Below are 25,232 nucleotides of genomic sequence, written 5' to 3'. Positions count from 1 at the left end.
TATTTAGTGTACCAGTATATTCTATGATAAAGGCCTAATTTAATATAATAAATATATTATTAATAATAACATGAAGTAGTACTACCTGTGGTATCAATAAGTAATAAATGAAGTAGTACAAAGATGAATTTAATGTGAAAATACAGTTAAAACATTAATATTTTTTAAAACATGAAGAATTCAAACAAAGTATTTAAATAAAATCATATTAGAACGTTTGTGATGTCACTATCTTGTTAAAAGTGTAGCTGTGATGACATCACAGTGATGTTATCCTCTCAGTGTGATGTCATCGGGCAGTGATGTCATCCTCTGTGTGATGTCATCGGGCAGTGATGTCACAGTGATGTCATCCTCACAGTGTGGTGAACCGTGTCAGAGCTCCTCTCAGTTTATCAGCGATCTGACCAATCAGAGAGCAGAGAAGAGATGAGGTCACACGGCTGGTCACCCCCACAGCCCCTCCCCCCCCCCTCACCTGCTGGTAGAAGGTCACCTGCTGCTCCAGGTAAAGCTGCATCACTCTGTTGTAGTCATAGATACGGTTACTATGGAAATGATTCATCTCAGCTGGAAGAGACGGAGAGTCTGGTTACTAATACTGTAGTACTGTGTGTACTAATACACACTGTGTGTACTAATGCACACAGTGTACTGTTACCCTGCAGAGAGTAGCTCATGCAGCTGAGTCAATGTATATTTCTGAATGTTTTGCAGTATTTAGTTGTATATTACGTTGTGTATTATGCATATAGAGGTGTAGTACTGTGTGTAGTACTGTGTGTACTGTGTGTACTGTTACCCTGCAGAGAGTAGCTCATGCAGCTGAGTCAATGTATATTTCTGAATGTTTTGCAGTATTTAGTTGTATATTACGTTGCGTATTATGCATATAGAGGTGCAGTACTGTGTGTAGTACTGTGTGTACTGTTACCCTGCAGAGAGTAGCTCATGCAGCTGAGTCGGTGGTTCATGCTCTTCTTGTCGTTGTTGCTGATTCTTCCTGTAGAAACCAGCCGGTCGGCCTCCTTCACCTTCTCTGAAGCAGCCTGAACACACAGACCACGCCCCCTCAGCGACATCACCAACACCTCACATGAAGCCCCGCCCCCTCAGCGACATCACCAACACCTCACATGAAGCCCCGCCCCCTCAGCGACATCACCAACACCTCACATGAAGCCCCGCCCCCTCAGCGTCATCACCAAAACCTCACGTGTAGCCCCGCCCCCTCAGCGTCATCACCAAAACCTCACATGAAGCCCCGCCCCCTCGTTAAAGTCAACAGGTGAGACAACATTTTCTGTTTAAAGTACGTTAACGACAAAGATTCTTTCTTTGGGATACTACTGCGTGTTGTAGTACTACAGTATGTGTTAGTGGCACTGTGTGTGGTACAAGTACCTTGTGTACAGCAATGATTTCTGGGAAACATCCCAGCAGACCTTTATATTCTCCGTTCGTCTCCAACAGGAAGTGAAGGTCCTTCTGAGGCTGATGGAGGTCAAAGGTCACCAGAGACAACACAGTTTATGCAGAAATTAACTTGTATATACATATACTTATATTATATATATATATTTATATTTATAGATAAATATTTTATTCTATTTAAAGGTGTTTTACCTGCTGAGCGACGATCTCTGCGATCTCCTCGTATGTTTGACCGGCAGCAGTCAGAGCGTCAGTCAGCGTCTCCTCTCCTGAAATATACACATATATACACATATATACATATATATACATATATACACATATATATACATATATACATATATACACATATATACATATATACACATATACACATATATACATATATACACATATATACATATATACACATATACATATATACACATATATACATATATACACATATATACATATATACACATATACACATATATACATATATACACATATATACATATATACACATATACATATATACACATATATACATATATACACATATATACATATATACACATATATACATATATACACATATACACATATATACATATATACACATATATACATATATACACATATACACATATATACATATATACACATATATACATATATACACATATACATATATACACATATATACATATATACACATATATACATATATACACATATACACATATATACATATATACACATATATACATATATACACATATACATATATACACATATATACATATATACACATATATACATATATACACATATATACATATATACACATATATACATATATACACATATACATATATATACACATATACACATATACATATATACACATATATACATATATACACATATATACATATATACACATATATAAACATATACATATATATACACATATACACATATACATATATACACATATACACATATACATATATACACATATATACACATATATACATATATACACATATATACATATATACACACATATACACATATACATATATATACACATATACACATATATACATATATATACATATATACACATATACATATATACACATATATACATATATACACATATATACATATATACACATATATACACATATACATATATATACATATATACACATATATATACATATATACATATATACACATATATACATATATACACATATATACATATATACACATATATACATATATACACATATACATATATACACATATATACATATATACACATATATACATATATACACATATACACATATATACATATATACACATATATACATATATACACATATATACATATATACACATATATACATATATACACATATATACATATATACACATATATACACATATACATATATATACACATATACACATATACATATATACACATATACACATATATATATATATATGTGTGTGTGTGTGTGTGTGTGTGTGTATATGTATGTGTGTGTGTATGTATATATATATATATGTGTATGTATGTGTGTGTGTGTGTGTGTGTGTGTGTGTATATGTGTATATATATATATATATACACATATACATATATATATACACGTCTCCTCACCTGGATATTTGCTGCTGATGAAAACAGCTGACAGGTTCTTGAAAGCTCGACCGATCCGATTGTACTCTTTAGGCAGCGCTGAACACACACACACACACACACACACACACACACACATTAACACACAGATTAATACATAAATATACAGTATATCTCTGTGTGTATGTTTCTATAAATGTATATTTGTGTCTATAAATATATATATATGTGTGTACTATAAATATATATTTCTGTGTATAAATATATATGTGTGTATAAATACATAAACATACGTCCGGTGCAACGTTTCCAGTGCGAGTGTCCAACAGTCAGCAGCTCTTTGACTCCGTCGTCCATCGACTTTGTGAAGCGACTGTAGAGTTCACACTTCTGTTCACTGCACACACACACACATGAACACACACACATGAACACACACACATGAACACACACACATGAACACAAAGGTGTAGTTATTAAGTAAGGGCCCTTTAGTAACGTACACTTCAGCAGCGTCGAGTTCTGCAGCTTCAGGTTCGATCAGACTGAACATCATCGGTCCGACCGTCTCGTCTTTTTCCGCCTTCCTCTTCCCCGACTTCCACTCCTGAAACACCAACGTCAGCCAATCAGGACCAAGCTACCAAACCTCCTCGCAGCTGATTGGCTGAAACATCTACTGCAGTGTGAGGGGGGGGGCGGGACTTAACCCACCTTCTCGTCTCTGTAGGTGAGGAAGAGCTGAAAGACGTCACTCTGAGAGACGACGGGGTGACGACACATCCGAGTCATCCAGGCCTGGAGCTGCTCCATCCTCACCCTGATGAAGTCCACCTGGAACCGGCCTGAAAGCACAGGTACACACTCAAACACAGAGGCCACAGGTCATACAGGTGTAACTCCTGGTTCTAGAGGTGTAACACCTGCTGGCCGTACGGGTGTAACACCTGTTGGTCGTACGGGTGTTACACCTGCTGGCCGTACGGGTGTTACACCTGCTGGCCGTACGGGTGTTACACCTGCTGGCCGTACGGGTGTTACACCTGCTGGTCGTACGGGTGTAACACCTGCTGGTCGTACGGGTGTAACACCTGCTGGTCGTACGGGTGTTACACCTGCTGGTCGTACGGGTGTTACACCTGCTGGTCGTACGGGTGTTACACCTGCTGGTCGTACGGGTGTTACACCTGCTGGTCGTACGGGTGTAACACCTGTTGGTCGTACGGGTGTTACACCTGCTGGCCGTACGGGTGTAACACCTGCTGGCCGTACGGGTGTTACACCTGCTGGTCGTACGGGTGTTACACCTGCTGGTCGTACGGGTGTTACACCTGCTGGCCGTACGGGTGTAACACCTGCTGGCCGTACGGGTGTTACACCTGCTGGCCGTACGGGTGTAACACCTGCTGGCCGTACGGGTGTTACACCTGCTGGTCGTACGGGTGTTACACCTGCTGGTCGTACGGGTGTTACACCTGCTGGCCGTACGGGTGTTACACCTGCTGGCCGTACGGGTGTAACACCTGCTGGCCGTACGGGTGTTACACCTGCTGGTCGTACGGGTGTTACACCTGCTGGTCGTACGGGTGTTACACCTGCTGGTCGTACGGGTGTTACACCTGCTGGCCGTACGGGTGTAACACCTGCTGGCCGTACGGGTGTAACACCTGCTGGCCGTACGGGTGTTACACCTGCTGGTCGTACGGGTGTTACACCTGGTGGTCGTACGGGTGTTACACCTGCTGGCCGTACGGGTGTTACACCTGCTGGCCGTACGGGTGTAACACCTGCTGGTCGTACGGGTGTTACACCTGCTGGTCGTACGGGTGTTACACCTGCTGGTCGTACGGGTGTTACACCTGCTGGTCGTACGGGTGTTACACCTGCTGGCCGTACGGGTGTTACACCTGCTGGCCGTACGGGTGTTACACCTGCTGGTCGTACGGGTGTTACACCTGGTCGTACGGGTGTTACACCTGGTCCACAGGTGTAACACCTGCTACTACAGCTGTAACACTTGGTTCTACAGGTGTGGTTGTCGTGTAAACGGCTCACCTGTCACCTGCTTGTCAGGCAGCGAGGGGATTGGCAGAGCCGAGCCAAACTTCTCCAGCAGACGCTCGTACAGCCAATCAAAGTGCTTGTAGCGATGATTGACAGGTCTGTTGGTCGTCTGGAAGAAGACCGTCGGAGTGTTACTACTACTGTGTATTGGTAGTAGTATCACAGTGTATTTTTCTCGGTGTGTTGTTGTGGTTATCGTAGTGGTACTTGTGTACTCTTACGGTGGGACTGATCTGGTACTCGATGAAGCTCTTCAGGCCGTACAGTTTGGACTCTTTCTTCGGGTCGGCGATCAAACAGTCGAGAGGAGTCGACGGGTAAAACCAGACCGGACCGACCTCGCCCACCTTTCAATAAAACTTTATTAAACGCGTCATAAACCAACAGGACACACATGAAATGTGACCTCTAGATATACATATATAGATATAGATAGATATGAGGACACCTGATCCAGGATTACTCACATAGACAGGAAGTAGGTCTCTGGTGTTAGCTGGAGGTTTGGCTAACAAGAAGACTTCAGGACTCGGACCTTTGGAGAACGGGAACCTGAGCACACACAAGATTACTGAGATCTACTGGGACCTACTGGGACCTACTGGGATCTACAGGGATGTTCTGGACTCTACTAGAGTCTACTGGGATCTACTGGGACCTACTGGGATCTACGGGGTTGTTCTGGACTCTACTAGAGTCTACTGGGACCTACTGGGATCTACGGGGATGTTCTGGGATGTTCTGGACTCTACTAGAGTCTACTGGGACCTACTGGGATCTACGGGGATGTTCTGGGATGTTCTGGACTCTACTAGAGTCTACTGGGATCTACTGGGACCTACTGGGATCTACGGGGTTGTTCTGGACTCTACTAGAGTCTACTGGGACCTACTGGGATCTACGGGGATGTTCTGGGATGTTCTGGACTCTACTAGAGTCTACTGGGACCTACTGGGATCTACGGGGTTGTTCTGGACTCTACTAGAGTCTACTGGGACCTACTGGGATCTACGGGGATGTTCTGGGATGTTCTGGACTCTACTAGAGTCTACTGGGACCTACTGGGACCTACTGGGATCTACAGGGATGTTCTGGACTCTACTAGAGTCTACTGGGATCTACTGGGACCTACTGGGATCTACGGGGTTGTTCTGGACTCTACTAGAGTCTACTGGGACCTACTGGGATCTACGGGGATGTTCTGGGATGTTCTGGACTCTACTAGAGTCTACTGGGACCTACTGGGATCTACGGGGTTGTTCTGGACTCTACTAGAGTCTACTGGGACCTACTGGGATCTACAGGGATGTTCTGGACTCTACTAGAGTCTACTGGGATCTACTGGGACCTACTGGGATCTACGGGGTTGTTCTGGGATGTTCTGGACTCTACTAGAGTCTACTGGGATCTACTGTTGGGATTTTTTTACTTGTTCAGGGAGATCTTCACGGAGGGTCGTCCTGAAGCCCCGCCCTCCTCATCCAACTGATCGTCACCATGGTAACAGCCTTCTGATTGGTCGTCCCAGTCGTCGTCCCACTCGCCGTCGTCGTCCTCCACAGCTGCTGGAGACGGGACAGTGTTCTGTTGAACTGTTGGTTGATAAACGTCTGCAGACTGTCCAGACCTGAGATTAGTTACCTTGCTGCGTGTGACTGTCCCATCCTGCTGTTGGGGTACCAGCTACTGCACCAGGTCTGGACCAGGAGTCCCCGTCTCTCCCATCGCCGCTGTTACCGACCTGAAACACATCAACAACATGAAGGACCAAAGACCCCGACACTGGACCTGCTGGTCTCTCTTTGTGTTCTTTACTGCTCAGATCTTCAGACTAACTTCTTCTGGTTCAGAGTCGATGGTCCTGGTCCCATTAACTGAACTCACCTGTAAATATCCCTCAGGTACCAGTCCGGTCTGTCCGCTGGAGTTCTGGGCTTGGATCCAGCCCCCCCCCACAGTCTGAAACACACACACATCCATTATGATAGAGTGTGTGTCACGTATGCTGTGTGTATTTGTACATAGATGTGTATTTGTACCTGGTCCAGCACAGTGACCGACTCCCCCTGTTGGACCGACAGCTCGTTGTTTCCTGGTTCAGCTGTGAAGTCGTACAGAACTTCAGCCTGAAACAAAGAAAGTCATGAATGATGTTCAGTCTTTCTTCTGTGTTGAGTTCTGCAGCTTTCAGGGTTCAGGTTCTGTCGGTGAGCGTCCTCATAAGTGGAGTGAAGACCTGTGTGTGTTTGAGAGGAAAAGTCTGGTTATCAGTGAAACTACAAACTCATGAACCGACTTCCTGTTGGAACGCTTGAGTCAACAGCTTCAGGCTCCGCCCACCAGACTCCTGGAGGATTCGTTCACATTGTTGAACAGATAGTTTCTGTTTTCTGTTTTCATTGCTGAAGAAAACATCAAAACAAACAAATGATATTTCTCTTAAATGATATGATTGAACTCGTTGTATTTATATCCCTTAAGACACTTTCTGTAGTTCTTTGGTCTTTATTTTTATCTTTGATATATTCTATCAGTAACCGTTCATGTTTTCACACCATTTCCTTGTTTTTGGTTTTGTTAGAAATTCGAAGTTGTCAATTATATTTATCATCATCATCTGATTTAATATCTCCATGAGAGCCCCACAGACTGTCTTTAGATCATTTAGTACATGTTCTCATTGTTAAACAGTCAGTGTAATATATATATATATATATATATACTGTGTATATATATATATATATATACTGTGTATATATATATATACTGTGTATATATATATATATATATATACTGTGTATATATATATATACTGTGTATATATATATATATATATATACAGTATATATATATATATACACAGTATATATATATATATATATATATATATATACTGTGTATATATATATATATATATATACAGTATATATATATAATAATACATTAAACTGTATATATATATATATATACGGTTTTATACTGACCCTAACCACTGACCAGTGTGTATATATATATATGTATATGTATATATATATATATATATATGTATATATATACATATATATATATATATATATATGTATATATATACATATACTGACCCTATAACCACTGACCAGTATATGTATACATATATGTATATATATACATATATGTATACATATACTGACCCTATAACCACTGACCAGTATATGTATATATATACATCAATATGTATATGTATATATATATACATATACTGACCCTATAACCACTGACCGGCAGCAAGCGGTCGGTTCTGATGCGCAGCAGCAGGTGTGACGTCACAGGTGAGCGAACTTACCTTTAGAGCCATGATGACGTCAGCAACAGCTTCGTGTTCTCTTATTTTTTATCAAAGTTTCATTCTGTCAGCGTCTCAGCGAGCAAACCTGACACTTCTTCTTCTGCATCAATTCGATAACACAACACTGTCACAACTTCCGGGGTCTGATTTCACAATAAAAGCCCGGTGAACAATAATCCACTTTAAGATGTTTTTAACGTTTTTATCATGATTGTTTTTATACTTCAGAAACAAATAATACATTCAACTGTATTCTTAGTTTCTCCTTTAATAGTTATTGAACAAAGAATGTTTTGTTGTGTTATTTAAATTCATGATTTAAAATAAACAAATGAAAACGCATGAAGGTACTTATCACAGTAAAAGTATTACTGAAGAAAACTAAACTGGTCAACATTTGATACGGCAATGCAAACAGTTATTTTTTATTATTTTTGTTATATACATGCTTTTATTCTGAAGGCACATTGACCAACTTCCTGTATTTTTCCGTCTTTAGAAGAGAATTTGACAGAATGTGACGTGACACATCTCGAACAGCTGAGTGGTTACGGACCGAACGCGTTTCCGGTTACACACACAAGTACACTGTAAAAAATACGCACAGTACTACACTGTAAAAAATACACACATTACTATAGTTCACTGTAGAAAAAACACAATACAATGTAAAAAACATAATACAATACTACACTGTAAAAACATGCACTATACTGCAAATCTTATAATTCACTATACTTCAAAAAGACAATAAAACATAATACTGTAAAAAATAACTGTACGGTTTAACAGACAACACTGCTCTGAGAAAAAAATCACTAAACTGTAGAAATATACAATAATACACTGTAAAACATGATACGACACTATCCTGTAAAATACACTACACTGTAAAAACAGGATGGTAAATGATATTGAACCACCGTATAAAAACTACAAACTAAAGCAATTTATTCAGAAACAGTTCTGTCGTTACCTCGTTTAATTTGTATTAATTATTAAACATTTAAATATAACCTTTTTAAAGACTAGTCCACCTGCAGTCTAGGTCTACCTGTCCACCTGTCCACCTGTCCACCTGTCTACCTGCAGTCTAGGTCTACCTGTCCACCTGTCCACCAGTCCACCTGTCTACCTGCAGTGTAGGTCCACCTGTCCACCTGTCCACCTGTCTACCTGCAGTGTAGGTCTACCAGTCCACCTGTCTACCTGTCCACCTGTCCACCTGTCCGCCTGTGTACCTGCAGTGAGTTTATGAATGAAAGCCACTCAGGTACGCTGCTGTGTTCTCTTTATATCATGTGATCCTTTTACTTTTATAATTATGAGTTTAAAAAAAGTACTTTCTGTCTGACCACACAACTTACAATAACCAACCAACCAATCAAAGTGTTTCCAGTTTGTCTCCATTTATTGATTTAATTCACAGAAGTTAAAGAGCTTCAGATCGTTTCAGTTACATTTTATTTTGAAGGCCATGTAGTTAGAGGTTCAGTTTCCTGTAAAACAGCTGATACAAATAGTGTTACTATGGTTTCATCAATCTTTTAATAATCAATCAATCAATCAGCAGGCAAAATATTTCTTTACACAATATTGATCTGTGATAAGTGTTCAGTACGAATATATTGATCAGAAGACTGAATTATTGATCAGAAGACTGAATTATTGATCAGAAGACTGAATATATTGATCAGACTGTTAAATAAGCTGTTGTTACATGTTTCGGCCACAGGGGGCGCCGTAGAGCTGCAGCACTCTTCAGTGGATGCACCACCACATGACTGCCGCTGAGGTCAGCAGACCAATCACAGAGCTCGCTGCAGAGGAGGGGGCGGAGTTACACAGGTCAGAGTTGCAGCACTTGAAGGTGAAACTGGAAACCTGGAAAAGATCGATAGAGTTATTGATCAGAGAGGTTATTCTGTTCACGGAGAGAACTCGCCCAACCGCCGAGCCATGTGCTCCTCAACCGCCTCCAAAACAGAACGAGCCATTGTTCTTCAGGATCAGACACCTCTGCTCCCAGCACATTCCTCAAACCCCCTCACAGACATCAATGCATGAAATAACCACTCTCTCAACTTCCCGAGTCCTGGACCACCCGAGTCCTGGACCACCAGAGTCCTGGACCACCAGAGTCCTGGACCAACCGAGTACAGGACCAACAGAGTACAGGACCAACCGAATCCAGGTGCACCTTTGAGGTCATCACCTGAGTGAATGACCTGAAGTCTACAGGAACTTTATCTTCATGAAGAACCTCCAACAGGTGAGTCAAACACTCACCTGTTCTCTGTGCTCACAGCTATGGTTGCAATGGTTTGTTAGAGTAGAGTAGAGTAGAGTAGAATAAAGTAGAGTAGAGTAGAGTAGAGTAGAGTAGAGTAGTTGTTACCTGGGGGAACATCTGGGCCAGGCGGCCGTACTCACAGTCTGAGTACTTCAGACACTGACGGTAAGTCATTCCACCTGCAGAACAATAGAAACAGTAGAATCTCAGTAGAATATCTGAGTTAGTTCAAAGCTGATCTGGTTTCTTCAGGATCTTGAGGACATGAAAGTACAGGTAGAGGGACAGGTGTAGAGGTACAGGTAGAGGTACAGGTCTAGGTAGAGGGTAGAGGTACAGGTCTAGGTACAGGTGTACAGGTGTAGAGGTACAGGTGTAGAGGTACAGGTGTACAGGTAGAGGTACAGGTCTAGGTACAGGTGTACAGGTGTAGAGGGACAGGTGTAGAGGTACAGGTAGAGGTACAGGTCTAGGTAGAGGTACAGGAAGAGGAACAGAGATACAGGTCTATGTGTAGAGGTAGAGGTATGTGTACAGGAAGCGGAACGGAGGTACAGGTACAGGTCTAGGTAGAGGTACAGGTCTAGGTACAAGTCTACAGGTGTACAGGTCTAGGTACAGGTGTACAGGTCTAGGTAGAGGTACAGGTCTAGGTACAGGTGTACAGGTGTAGAGGTACAGGTCTAGGTACAGGTGTAGAGGTGTAGAGGTGTAGGGGTGTAGAGGTACAGGTCTAGGTACAGGTCTAGGTACAGGTGTAGAGGTACAGGTCTAGGTACAGGTGTAGAGGTACAGGTCTAGGTACAGGTGTAGAGGTGTACAGGTGTAGAGGTACAGGTCTAGGTACAGGTGTAGAGGTGTAGAGGTGTACAGGTGTAGAGGTACAGGTCTAGGTACAGGTGTAGAGGTGTAGAGGTGTACAGGTGTAGAGGTACAGGTCTAGGTACAGGTGTAGAGGTGTAGAGGTGTACAGGTGTAGAGGTACAGGTCTAGGTACAGGTGTAGAGGTGTACAGGTGTAGAGGTACAGGTCTAGGTAGAGGTGTAGAGGTGTAGAGGTGTAGATGTGTAGAGGTGTAGAGGTGTAGAGGTGTAGAGGTGTAGATGTGTAGAGGTGTAGAGGTGTACAGGTCTAGGTAGAGGTGTAGAGGTGTAGAGGTGTAGATGTGTAGAGGTGTAGAGGTGTAGATGTGTAGAGGTGTAGAGGTGTACAGGTCTAGGTAGAGGTGTAGAGGTGTAGATGTGTAGAGGTGTAGAGGTACAGGTCTAGGTAGAGGTGTAGAGGTGTAGAGGTGTACAGGTACCTCTCTCGCTGAGTGTGAGACAGGCGTCGTCATAGCTACACTCTCTCTGCTTGGAGCAGCTGGCGGTGTAGTCCTTACAGCTGAAGCAGCGGATGGCTGATCCTGAAACAGAGAACTACAGTTCAGGACTGTGAGGGACCTGGTCCTGGATTTATGATCCATGTTTATCTCAGACACGAACCAGTGAAGTCAGCGGGAACAAAAAGTATGAAATAAATCATTAATCTTTAGATAATGATCAGATAAATGTCTTTACAAGATCCTTCATGTTCTTCAAAGCTTTTTAACCCGTTTACCACAAATGATATCTATTTTATAATCATTCTATTATATCTGTCTTTCTATCTGTTTAGAAATTAAATTGTTGATTCTTTAAATTCAGATTTATTTTCTGGATCAGAATCAATGTTTAAATCCAATAATCTGTTGAAGAAGAATCTACATTGAGAGAAACGTACCCAGTCCGATCAGAGCGCAGCAGAACACCAGACAGATCCCCAGGGAGCGTTTCATTTTCACCTCAGCACAGCTCACACATCTGAACGAGTCCACAGCAGCACATTCATCCACGAGGAGACAAACACATCAACAAACAACAGTGTAAAGAACAGTGTTCAGTACTGAGTGTACTGTGTGTACTCACCCAGCAGCAGCAGTAACAGGAATACTCTTGTTCAGCAGTACTTTGGTTCTTGTTGATGTTGAGCACAGACAGAGTAAAGACTCAGACTGACAGCTGAGTGGAGCTGAGAGGCCACGCCCCCTGGGAGGAGCCTGTAGATACACTTTCGAAAAACTTTGATTGTTTTCTGTTTTTACTTTGATTCTCATCAGTTTGAATAGAGGAAGTATTTGTATACATATACTCATACTTATATATACACTGCTCAAAAAAATGAAAGGAACACGTTGAAAACACATCAGATCTCAATGTGAAGAGAAATGAAGTTGGATATCTCTACTGATAGTTTAATGTCTCAGGAACGAAAGGATGCGACATCTTCTGATGAAAATAAAGGTTCCAGCCTACAGAGGGCTTCATTGTATAGACACCCCGAAAATCTAAGTGAAAACATGATGTATGCGGGCTAGTCCATTTTGCCAAAATTCAATTTCTGCAACTCAAAATGCTTCTCAATCTCTCCCGTGCTTGTATGCATGCTTGACACCGTCGCGGCTCCTAATGAGACAACGACGGTGTCTTGTGGGATGTCCTCCCAGATCTGTCTGAGGGCATCAGTGAGCTCCTGTGAAGTCTGAGGAGCAACCTGGCGGCGTCTGATGGAGAAACAGAAACATAATGTCCCAGAGGTGTTCTATCGGGTTTAAGTCAGGTGTTCGTGAGGAACATTCAATCAATTCCATCATCCTGCAGGTGCTGCCTGCATACTCTTGCCACATGAGGCCGGGCATTGTCGTGCATCAGGAGGAACCCAGGACCTACTGCACCAGCGTAGGGTCTGACCATGGCTTCAAGGACTTCATCCTGATACCTAATGGCAGTCAGACTGCTGTCCTCTAGCCTGTAGAGGTCTGTGCGTCCCTCCATGGATATGCCTCCCCAGACCATCACTGACCCACCACCAAACCGGTCATGCTGAACGATGGTGCAGGCAGCACAGCGTTCTCCTTGGCTTCTCCGGACCCTTTCACGTCTATCACAGGAGCTCAGGGTGAACCTGCTCTCATCTGTGAAAAGCACAGGGCGCCAGTGGTGGACATGCCAATTCTGGTGTTCTATAGCAAATACCAATCGAGCTCCACGGTGCGGGGCAGTGAGCTCAGGGCTCACTGAAGGACGTCGCGCCCTGAGGCCGCCCTCATGAAGTCTGTTTCTGATTGTTTGGGCAGAGACGTTCACACCAGTGGCCTGCTGGAGGTCATGCTGTAGGGCTCGGCAGTGCTCAACCTGTTCCTCCTTAAAGCAGCAGATATCGGTCCTGCTGATGGTTGAGGACCTTCTACGGCCCTGTCCAGCTCTCCTGGAGTCACTGCCTGTCTCCTGGAATCTCCTCCATGTTCTGGAGATTGTGCTGGAGACACATCAAGTCTCTTTGCAATGGCACACGTGGACATGCCATCCTGGAGGAGTTGGACAATCTGTGCAACTTCTGAAGGGTTAATAAATCTCCTCATGCTCCCAGTGACGATGACTCTAAAGCAACACGAGAGGAAAACCAGTCACAGAGATCCAGAGGGAGGAACTTGAATTGGCCTCCACATGCAAAACCAGTCCTGTTTTGGGGGTCGTCTCATTGTTGCCCCTCTAGTGCACCTGTTGTTAATGCCATCAACACCAATGCAGCTGAAACGGTGGTGGTTTAGTGTCTCTTTTTGTCTTTGTGGTGGTTTCGTGTCTCTTTTTGTCTTTGTGGTTGTTTTATGTCTCTTTGAGGTGGTTTAGTGTCTCTATTTGTCTTTGTGGTGGTTTCGTGTCTCTTTTTGTCTTTGTGGTTGTTTTATGTCTCTTTGAGGTGGTTTAGTGTCTCTTTTTGTCTTTGTGGTTGTTTCATGTCTCTTTGTGGTGGTTTAGTGTCTCTTTTTGTCTTTGTGGTTGTTTCATGTCTCTTTGAGGTGGTTTAGTGTCTCTTTTTGTCTTTGTGGTTGTTTCGTGTCTCTTTTTGTCTTTGTGGTTGTTTTATGTCTCTTTGAGGTGGTTTAGTGTCTCTTTTTGTCTTTGTGGTTGTTTCATGTCTCTTTGTGGTGGTTTAGTGTCTCTTTTTGTCTTTGTGGTTGTTTCATGTCTCTTTGAGGTGGTTTAGTGTCTCTTTTTGTCTTTGTGGTGGTTTCGTGTCTCTTTTTGTCTTTGTGGTTGTTTTATGTCTCTTTGAGGTGGTTTAGTGTCTCTTTTTGTCTTTGTGGTTGTTTCATGTCTCTTTGTGGTGGTTTAGTGTCTCTTTTTGTCTTTGTGGTTGTTTCATGTCTCTTTGAGGTGGTTTAGTGTCTCTTTTTGTCTTTGTGGTGGTTTCGTGTCTCTTTTTGTCTTTGTGGTTGTTTTATGTCTCTTTGAGGTGGTTTAGTGTCTCTTTTTGTCTTTGTGGTTGTTTCATGTCTCTTTGAGGTGGTTTAGTGTCTCTTTTTGTCTTTGTGGTGGTTTCGTGTCTCTTTTTGTCTTTGTGGTGGTTTCATGTCTCTTTGAGGTGGTTTCGTGTCTCTTTTTGTCTTTGTGGTTGTTTCATGTCTCTTTGTGGTGGTTTCATGTCTCTTTGAGGTGGTTTCGTGTCTCTTTTTGTCTTTGTGGTTGTTTTATGTCTCTTTGAGGTGGTTTCGTGTCTCTTTTTGTCTTTGTGGTTGTTTCATGTCTCTTTGAGGTGGTTTTGTGTCTCTTTTTGTCTTTGTGGTGGTTTCATGTCTCTTTGAGGTGGTTTCGTGTCTCTTTTTGTCTTTGTGGTTGTTTCATGTCTCTTTGTGGTGGTTTCATGTCTCTTTGAGGTGGTTTCGTGTCTCTTTTTGTCTTTGTGGTTGTTTTATGTCTCTTTGAGGTGGTTTCGTGTCTCTTTTTGTCTTTGTGGTTGTTTTATGTCTCTTTGTGGTGGTTTCATGTCTCTTTGTGGTGGTTTCATGTCTCTTTGAGGTGGTTTCGTGTCTCTTTTTGTCTTTGTGGTTGTTTTATGTCTCTTTGAGGTGGTTTAGTGTCTCTATTTGTCTTTGTGGTGGTTTCGTGTCTCTTTTTGTCTTTGTGGTTGTTTTATGTCTCTTTGAGGTGGTTTAGTGTCTCTTTTTGTCTTTGTGGTTGTTTCATGTCTCTTTGTGGTGGTTTAGTGTCTCTTTTTGTCTTTGTGGTTGTTTTATGTCTCTTTGAGGTGGTTTAGTGTCTCTTTTTGTCTTTGTGGTGGTTTCATGTCTCTTTGAGGTGGTTTCGTGTCTCTTTTTGTCTTTGTGGTTGTTTCATGTCTCTTTGTGGTGGTTTCATGTCTCTATGAGGTGGTTTCGTGTCTCTTTTTGTCTTTGTGGTTGTTTTATGTCTCTTTGAGGTGGTTTCGTGTCTCTTTTTGTCTTTGTGGTTGTTTCATGTCTCTTTGAGGTGGTTTCGTGTCTCTTTTTGTCTTTGTGGTGGTTTCATGTCTCTTTGAGGTGGTTTCGTGTCTCTTTTTGTCTTTGTGGTTGTTTCATGTCTCTTTGTGGTGGTTTCATGTCTCTTTGAGGTGGTTTCGTGTCTCTTTTTGTCTTTGTGGTGGTTTCATGTCTCTTTGAGGTGGTTTCGTGTCTCTTTTTGTCTTTGTGGTTGTTTCATGTCTCTTTGTGGTGGTTTCATGTCTCTTTGTGGTGGTTTCATGTCTCTTTGAGGTGGTTTCGTGTCTCTTTTTGTCTTTGTGGTTGTTTTATGTCTCTTTGAGGTGGTTTCGTGTCTCTTTTTGTCTTTGTGGTGGTTTCATGTCTCTTTGAGGTGGTTTCGTGTCTCTTTTTGTCTTTGTGGTTGTTTCATGTCTCTTTGTGGTGGTTTCATGTCTCTTTGTGGTGGTTTCATGTCTCTTTGAGGTGGTTTCGTGTCTCTTTTTGTCTTTGTGGTTGTTTTATGTCTCTTTGAGGTGGTTTCGTGTCTCTTTTTGTCTTTGTGGTTGTTTTATGTCTCTTTGTGGTGGTTTCATGTCTCTTTGTGGTGGTTTCATGTCTCTTTGAGGTGGTTTCGTGTCTCTTTTTGTCTTTGTGGTTGTTTTATGTCTCTTTGAGGTCATTTGCATCCTCTTGTGTCCCCCTGTACCTGACTCTCTCTCTCTGACTCTCTGACTGACCATCATCACATCACAAACCCTCGGTGGTGGTGATGATGATGATGATGATGATGGTGGTGGAAGAGAGGCTCTGTGTTGTGGCGTTTATCTCAGTGCAGAAGAAGAGAAGCTGCAGTGTTGTGTCCTGGAACGACCCAGAAACAAAGAGAGCTCAGAGACAAACAATCAGCTTCAGTCTGAATGGAGACAAAGAGCAGAGGAGGTCAGAGACACGAGGACAGAGGACACGAGGACAGAGGACGTGTTCAGGCTGCAGCACAGCGGCCGCATTCAAACACCATCATCATCATCATCACACCACTCTCATCACACATTCATTTAAAGCTTCCTCTGAGGAAACGCAGCACTGTAAAAACACTAAAACAATAACGAATGAACAGAGAGGTCAAAGGTCATCAAGTCAGTTTAATGTAATAAAGACATTTTAAATAGGAGGCTGTCGAACATTAACAATAAGAGGATGTTTCATTACATCTTCAGTCGAGGTGATGAAGCTGCTTTCAGTCAGTCAGTGAGTGATGTCATCGCTCTGCCAGCTGCCGATTGGTCCACAGACAGCAGGTGAGCGGGCTGACAGGTGAGAAGCAGCTGTGATGACAAATGAACCTTCATCAATAATTCATCATCTTCACTTTGAGTCTTTAACAGAAGAACACGTTTGTTTTTAGACTCCGAACGACTGAACGTGAGTTTATTCTGTTATATTCTCTATTATAGTATTCTCTAGTGTTCTCTAGTGTTCTCTAGTATTCTGTAGTATTCTGTAGTATTCTCTAGTGTTCTCTACTATTCTCTAGTGTTCTCTAGTGTTCTCTAGTGTTCTCTAGTATTCTCTAGTATTCTGTAGTGTTCTCTAGTGTTCTGTACTGTTCTCTAGTGTTCTCTACTATTCTCTAGTGTTCTCTACTATTCTCTAGTGTTCTCTAGTATTCTCTAGTATTCTGTAGTATTCTGTAGTGTTCTCTAGTGTTCTGTACTGTTCTCTAGTGTTCTCTACTATTCTCTAGTGTTCTCTACTATTCTCTAGTGTTCTCTAGTGTTCTCTAGTGTTCTCTAGTATTCTCTAGTATTCTGTAGTATTCTGTAGTGTTCTCTAGTGTTCTCTAGTATTCTGTAGTATTCTGTAGTGTTCTCTAGTGTTCTCTACTATTCTCTAGTGTTCTCTACTATTCTCTAGTGTTCTCTAGTGTTCTCTAGTATTCTGTAGTATTCTGTAGTATTCTCTAGTATTCTCTAGTGTTCTCTACTGTTCTCTAGTGTTCTCTACTATTCTCTAGTGTTCTCTAGTGTTCTCTAGTATTCTGTAGTATTCTGTAGTATTCTCTAGTGTTCTCTACTATTCTCTAGTGTTCTCTAGTGTTCTCTAGTGTTCTCTAGTATTCTCTAGTATTCTGTAGTATTCTGTAGTGTTCTCTAGTGTTCTGTAGTATTCTGTAGTATTCTCTAGTGTTCTCTAATGTTCTCTAGTATTCTCTAGTATTCTGTAGTATTCTGTAGTGTTCTCTAGTGTTCTGTAGTATTCTGTAGTATTCTCTAGTGTTCTCTAATGTTCTCTAGTATTCTCTAGTATTCTGTAGTATTCTGTAGTGTTCTCTAGTGTTCTCTAGTATTCTCTAGTATTCTGTAGTGTTCTCTAGTGTTCTGTAGTATTCTCTAGTGTTCTCTAGTGTTCTCCAGTGTTCTCTACTATTCTCTAGTGTTCTCTAGTGTTCTCTAGTGTTCTCTAGTATTCTGTAGTATTCTGTAGTATTCTCTAGTATTGTCTAGTATTCTCTAGTATTCTCTAGTATTCTGTAGTATTCTCTAGTAATCTGTAGTATTCTGTAGTATTCTCTAGTATTCTCTAGTATTCTGTAGTATTCTGTAGTGTTCTGTAGTATTCTCTAGTATTCTGTAGTAGTAATACTTGATGTAATAATATTTCAGAATGTAATTAATTGTCCTGATTTCTTAGGTTTCCGGTGACATCATCATGGATCTGGACAGCATCGGTAAACTCGTCTCTTTGGTGATTTTGGGTTCAAATAATCAGCTGAAAGAAATCAACTAGATGTTTATTGATGTTTACATGTTTACATGTTTACATGTTTACTAGATGTTTATTGATGTTTACATGTTTACTAGATGTTTATTGATGTTTACATGTTTACTAGATGTTTATTGATGTTTACATGTTTACTAGATGTTTATTGATGTTTACATGTTTACTAGATGTTTATTGATGTTTACATGTTTACTAGATGTTTATTGATGTTTACATGTTTACATGTTTACTCAGAAGGACTGAATGAAATCCGTCCGTCGGTCTACAGAGTCGCCATGAAGCTGCTGTCTCTGCAGAGACTCAGTCACAGTGAGTACTCAGTGTTATACTACATGTATTATGTATTATACTACATACATGTACTACATGAAGCGTGTGTCTCTGCAGAGACTCAGTCACAGTGAGTACTCAGTGTTATACTACATGTATTATGTACTTTACTTGTAGTACATGTATATATGTGTGTGTTGGGTTCCAGTGGACGTGGTGTCTTTTCGACACATCACTGCAGCCTTCCACTCAGTAGGCGGAGCTAAGCTGCAGCAGGAAGTAGGCTTAAACAGACAGGAAGTGACCCGGACCCTGAACAGGATGTTCCACAGCGTGTCACAGGAAGTGCCGGGTCATGTGACTGTGGAAACTCCAGAGGAGGTCTGCAGTCTGATGTTCAGGCTCAACGACCGGTCAGACTGTATATTATTATTATTGTTATTATTATTATTGTTGTTATTATTATTATTATTATTATTGTTATTATTATTATTTATATAAATCTATAAAAACATTGTTTCTCTTCTAGGAGTCAGTTTGGTTTCATATCAACGGTTTCTCTTCAAACTTCTCTCATCGCTCTGTCAGCTGAAACTCTGCTGGTTAAATACAGAGGTGAGAACCTGTCTGTCTGTCTGCCTGTCTGTCTGCCTGTCTGTTTTCCATTTCAGAACACTGCTTCCTTCAGAATAAAAGCCTGATGTTCTGTCTAGTTAAGAACACTGCTTCCTTCAGAATAAAAGCCTGATGTTCTGTCTGTAGTTCAGAACACTGCTTCCTTCAGAATAAAAGCCTGATGTTCTGTCTGTAGTTCAGAACACTGCTTCCTTCAGAATAAAAGCCTGATGTTCTGTCTGTAGTTCAGAACACTGCTTCCTTCAGAATAAAAGCCTGATGTTCTGTCTGTAGTTCAGAACACTGCTTCCTTCAGAATAAAAGCCTGATGTTCTGTCTGTATTTAAGAACACTGCTTCCTTCAGAATAAAAGCCTGATGTTCTGTCTGTAGTTCAGAACACTGCTTCCTTCAGAATAAAAGCCTGATGTTCTGTCTGTAGTTCAGAACACTGCTTCCTTCAGAATAAAAGCCTGATGTTCTGTCTGTAGTTAAGAACACTGCTTCCTTCAGAATAAAAGCCTGATGTTCTGTCTGTAGTTAAGAACACTGCTTCCTTCAGAATAAAAGCCTGATGTTCTGTCTGTAGTTAAGAACACTGCTTCCTTCAGAATAAAAGCCTGATGTTCTGTCTGTAGTTCAGAACACTGCTTCCTTCAGAATAAACGCCTGATGTTCTGTCTGTAGTTAAGAACACTGCTTCCTTCAGAATAAAAGCCTGATGTTCTGTCTGTAGTTCAGAACACTGCTTCCTTCAGAATAAAAGCCTGATGTTCTGTCTGTAGTTAAGAACACTGCTTCCTTCAGAATAAAAGCCTGATGTTCTGTCTGTAGTTCAGAACACTGCTTCCTTCAGAATAAAAGCCTGATGTTCTGTCTGTAGTTAAGAACACTGCTTCCTTCAGAATAAAAGCCTGATGTTCTGTCTGTAGTTAAGAACACTGCTTCCTTCAGAATAAAAGCCTGATGTTCTGTCTGTAGTTCAGAACACTGCTTCCTTCAGAATAAAAGCCTGATGTTCTGTCTGTAGTTCAGAACACTGCTTCCTTCAGAATAAAAGCCTGATGTTCTGTCTGTAGTTCAGAACACTGCTTCCTTCAGAATAAAAGCCTTATGTTCTGCAGCTCTGGTGAGGCTCTCAGAGAACAGTTCAGGATCAGTCAACAGATCTGGACTCAGATCTTTGCTGCAGGACCTCAGCCAGGTAAAAACTTCACAGACTACATTTCCCAGCATGCCCCTCTCTCCTCCCTCTGACATCTGTGTTGTGTTCAGGTTCCTGCGGCGGTGCAGGAGGACGGAGTGTTCGGAGGTGTGGAGGCTGCAGTGAGGTCGTGTTTTAATGGGGTGAGAAAACGAGCGGCTTCAGGTGATTAGTGGTCGTCATGGCAACACATTTACCTGTGTGACATTACAGGTGTTGACCCCGACGGCAGGTGAAGAACACGTGTTGTCATGGCTGCAGAGTGAGCCTCTCTTGTTGCTATGGTTACCCACTCTCTACCGCCTGTCCGTCAGTCAGAACGTCCGTCACGCCGTCCGCTGCCACACCTGTAAGACCCTCCCCATCACCGGACTCAGGTGAGCCAGCACCGTCCAATCAGAACGCTTCATTCACAGTTAAATAAACATCATCATAAATATCAGGTGTGTGTGTTCAGGTATCGCTGCATGAAGTGTGTGAACGTCCACGTGTGTCAGAGCTGCTTCCTGACAGACAGACAGACGAGGAAACACAAAACTCACCATCCAGTGCTTGAGTTCTGCTCACAGGTAACAACACACACACACACACACACACACACACAGGTAACAACACACACACACACACACACAGGTAACAACACACACACACACAGGTAACAACACACACACACACACACAGGTAACAACACACACACACACAGGTAACAACATACACACACACACACACACACAGGTAACAACATACACACACACACACACACACACACACAGGTAACAACATACACACATACACACACACACACACACACACACACACACAGGTAACAACATACACACACACACACACACACACACACAGGTAACAACATACACACATACACACACACACACACACACAGGTAACAACATACACACACACACACACAGGTAACAACACACACACACACACACAGGTAACAACATACACACACACAGGTAACAACACACACACACACACACACAGATAACAACACACACACACACACACACAGATAACAACACACACACACACACACACAGGTAACAACACACACACACACACACACAGGTAACAACACACACACACACACACACACAGGTAACAACACACACACACACACACAGGTAACAACACACACACACACACACAGGTAACAACACACACACACACACACAGGTAACAACACACACACACACACACAGGTTACAGCATACAGGTAACACACACAGGTTACACAGGTACAGACAGACAGGTACACAAAGCTTTAGTTGTTAATCCTCAGTTTGTCTGTCAGCCCACCTGGAGAGAGTCTCTGTCCTCGTTAGTGCACAGCGCTCGTCACGCCCTGTTGCCACGGCGATACACTCAGAGAGAGGCCCACAGTAGGAGGGGCCTGATGTGGGTGGAGCCAGGGGAGACTCCAGACAGGTGAGACAGGTGTGAGTTCAAACTTCACCCCTCCCCTTTAAGACCGGTTTTAATAGTTGTTTTCTCAGTGCTCCGCCCCCCTCTGATGCCTCAACACGATTGGCTGCCTCAGCTGTTAGTCACAGTCCCTCCTCTGACGAAGACACGCCCACTCAGCAGGTGACCTCTGATGACCTGTGGGCTGTTTTATAATAATAATCATAATAATCAAAATAATAACTTTGATGTGTTGTTGTTGATCAGCTGAAGGCGTCCGTTCTGCTGACTGAGGTCAGAAACCTGCAGAGAGACAAATGGTGAGAAACCAGAATGAAACCACCCACCTACTCTTCCTCCTGCTCTTCCTCCTCCACCTCCTCTTCCTCCTGCTCTTCCTCCTCCTCCTGCCCTTCCTCCTGCTCTTCCTCCTTCTCCTCTTCCTCATCCACCTCCTTCTCCTTCTTCTTTGTTTGTCTTCAGGCTGATGGAGCAGGAGCTGCAGGTTTGGAGGCTCACCATCCAATCAGAGCAGAGCATCCTGGAGGACAGGTGCTCTGAGATGGAGGTTACCATGGAAACGCTGAGAGAACACAACCTCCATCTGCAGCGCTCACTCACACAGGTAACAACACACAGGTAACAACACACAGGTAACAACACACAGGTAACAACACACAGGTAGTTACACACAGGTAACAACACACAGGTAACAACACACAGGTAACAACACACAGGTAGTTACACACAGGTAACAACACACAGGTAACAACACACAGGTAACAACACACAGGTAGTTACACACAGGTAGACTCACACAGGTAACAACACACAGGTAACAACACACAGGTAGTTACACACAGGTAGACTCACACAGGTAGTTACACACAGGTAGACTCACACAGGTAGATTCACACAGGTAGATACACACAGGTAACAACACCCAGGTAGATACACACAGGTAGATACACACAGGTAACAACACACAGGTAGATTCACACAGGTAGATACACACAGGTAGATACACACAGGTAGATTCACACAGGTAGATACACACAGGTAGATACACACAGGTAGATACACACAGGTAACAACACACAGGTAGTTACACACAGGTAACAACACACAGGTAACAACACACAGGTAGATACACACAGGTAACAACACACAGGTAGTTACACACAGGTAGATACACACAGGTAACAACACACTGGTAGTTACACACAGGTAGATTCACACAGGTAACAACACACAGGTAACAACACACAGGTAGATACACACAGGTAACAACACACAGGTAGATTCACACAGGTAACAACACACAGGTAGATACACACAGGTAGATACACACAGGTAACAACACACAGGTAGATACACAAAGGTAGATACACACAGGTAACAACACACAGGTAGATACACACAGGTAGATACACACAGGTAACAACACACAGGTAACAACACACAGGTAGATACACACAGGTAACAACACACAGGTAGTTACACACAGGTAACAACACACAGGTAGATACACACAGGTAACAACACACAGGTAGATTCACACAGGTAACAACACACAGGTAGATACACACAGGTAGATACACACAGGTAACAACACACAGGTAGATACACACAGGTAGATACACACAGGTAACAACACACAGGTAGATACACACAGGTAGTTATACACAGGTAGACTCACACAGGTAGACTCACACAGGTAGACTCACACAGGTAGACTCACACAGGTAACAACACACAGGTAACAACACACAGGTAGATACACACAGAAACAAAACAAAATAATTATTTCTAACAGATGTTTCTCTTTCTTTCTTTAGGCTCTGAACAATATGGAGGTTCAACAACAAGCTAACAACATGCTACAAAACGTAGAGACAGAGGACAGGGAGGACACAGAGGACATAGAGGACACAGAGGACACAGAGGACACAGGGGACATAGAGGACATAGAGGACACAGAGGACACAGAGGACACAGAGGACATAGAGGACACAGAGGACACAGAGGACATAGAGGACATAGAGGACACAGAGGACATAGAGGACACAGAGGATATAGAGGACACAGAGGACATAGAGGACACAGAGGATATAGAGGACACAGAGGACACAGAGGACACAGAGGATATAGAGGACACAGAGGACATAGAGGACACAGAGGATATAGAGGACACAGAGGACACAGAGGACACAGAGGACATAGAGGACATAGAGGACACAGAGGACACAGAGGACACAGAGGACACAGAGGACATAGAGGACACAGAGGACAAAGAAACCTTTCCACCAACATCTGACACGCGAAGAAACACAGAAGACAAGGAAGACGAGGAAGACGAGGAGGAAGTGTTGCTGAAGACAGAAGACGAGTGGAGCGAGGTAGAACTACAAACCCTATCTCCCACAATGCACCAGGACACACCTCTGTCACATGACATCTACTATGAAGAGGACACTGCAGGTGACTGGCTGGTCTGTTGTCCAATTGGACAACAGGATGGATCACAGGAAGAGGACACCTGTCTGTCTGAAGAGGATTGTGGGACGTGTAGTCCAGTGGAGCTGCTGCGGGAGACTGTAGAGAGACTGAAGACTGTGATGGAGACAGACAGGTGGAGAGAGAGACAGACAGGTCTGTGACTTAAACATTTATAAATGATGGTTTGCTGTGATAATTATATAATTAATATGAATGAAAGAGGCTCCTATAAATCATTTAAATCTTTAGTAATGATGTTTTTAATTTCCTGTCTCCAGGTGAGAGGAAGAGGGCGGAGCTTCTGCAGGCTGCAGACCAGGTGGGCGACTCGATACACCACCTGGTGGACGCTGTGAGAACTGACACACACTGACGACTC

General features: G+C 42.5%; 3 protein-coding genes across 5 annotated transcripts; 1 reads left to right on the top strand and 2 right to left on the bottom strand.

Annotated features, from left to right (window-relative positions):
- Nucleotides 1–17: 17 nt before the first annotated feature.
- LOC306715622 (sorting nexin-9-like) lies at nt 18–8,581 on the bottom strand. Of its 3 annotated transcripts, none has more exons than XM_079186044.1 (17): nt 8,466–8,581; nt 7,183–7,269; nt 7,028–7,102; nt 6,785–6,884; nt 6,573–6,708; nt 5,611–5,695; nt 5,365–5,490; nt 5,135–5,252; nt 3,794–3,924; nt 3,583–3,686; nt 3,373–3,476; nt 3,101–3,178; nt 1,627–1,703; nt 1,405–1,494; nt 935–1,049; nt 479–570; nt 18–403 (listed from the first exon to the last, which is right to left on the bottom strand). In XM_079186044.1, the coding sequence occupies exons 1-17, from the start codon at nt 8,475–8,477 to the stop codon at nt 356–358; spliced, it is 1,578 nt and encodes a 525-aa protein (XP_079042170.1). In that variant the 5' UTR covers nt 8,478–8,581; the 3' UTR covers nt 18–355. The 3 variants fall into 3 exon arrangements, with proteins under 3 accessions (XP_079042170.1, XP_079042172.1, XP_079042171.1); XM_079186046.1 differs by having other exon boundaries at nt 497–570; XM_079186045.1 differs by having other exon boundaries at nt 6,573–6,705.
- A 1,271-nt stretch (nt 8,582–9,852) lies between these two features.
- Nucleotides 9,853–12,816, bottom strand: LOC306715587 (CD59 glycoprotein-like). The gene is made up of 5 exons (XM_079186002.1): nt 12,708–12,816; nt 12,523–12,602; nt 12,065–12,166; nt 10,867–10,940; nt 9,853–10,352 (listed from the first exon to the last, which is right to left on the bottom strand). Exons 2-5 carry the CDS (start codon nt 12,575–12,577, stop codon nt 10,230–10,232), a joined length of 354 nt encoding a protein of 117 aa, XP_079042128.1. The 5' UTR covers nt 12,578–12,602; nt 12,708–12,816; the 3' UTR covers nt 9,853–10,229.
- A 5,953-nt stretch (nt 12,817–18,769) lies between these two features.
- dytn (dystrotelin) lies at nt 18,770–25,226 on the top strand (the record flags this gene model as incomplete). Its single annotated transcript, XM_079185553.1, has 14 exons — nt 18,770–18,788; nt 19,076–19,150; nt 19,320–19,524; nt 19,641–19,726; nt 20,850–20,929; nt 21,001–21,072; nt 21,143–21,306; nt 21,387–21,498; nt 22,245–22,378; nt 22,447–22,537; nt 22,628–22,674; nt 22,838–22,993; nt 24,681–25,006; nt 25,132–25,226. 14 exons carry the CDS (start codon nt 18,770–18,772, stop codon nt 25,224–25,226), a joined length of 1,662 nt encoding a protein of 553 aa, XP_079041679.1.
- Between the last annotated feature and the right edge of the window lie 6 nt (nt 25,227–25,232).

Source organism: Pholis gunnellus (genome assembly GCF_910591455.1).
Source record: "Pholis gunnellus genome assembly, chromosome: 24".
NCBI classification, from domain to species: Eukaryota; Metazoa; Chordata; class Actinopteri; order Perciformes; family Pholidae; genus Pholis; species Pholis gunnellus.
Note: the sequence above shows the minus strand (reverse complement) of the source record. Positions and strands in the feature narration are given on the sequence as shown.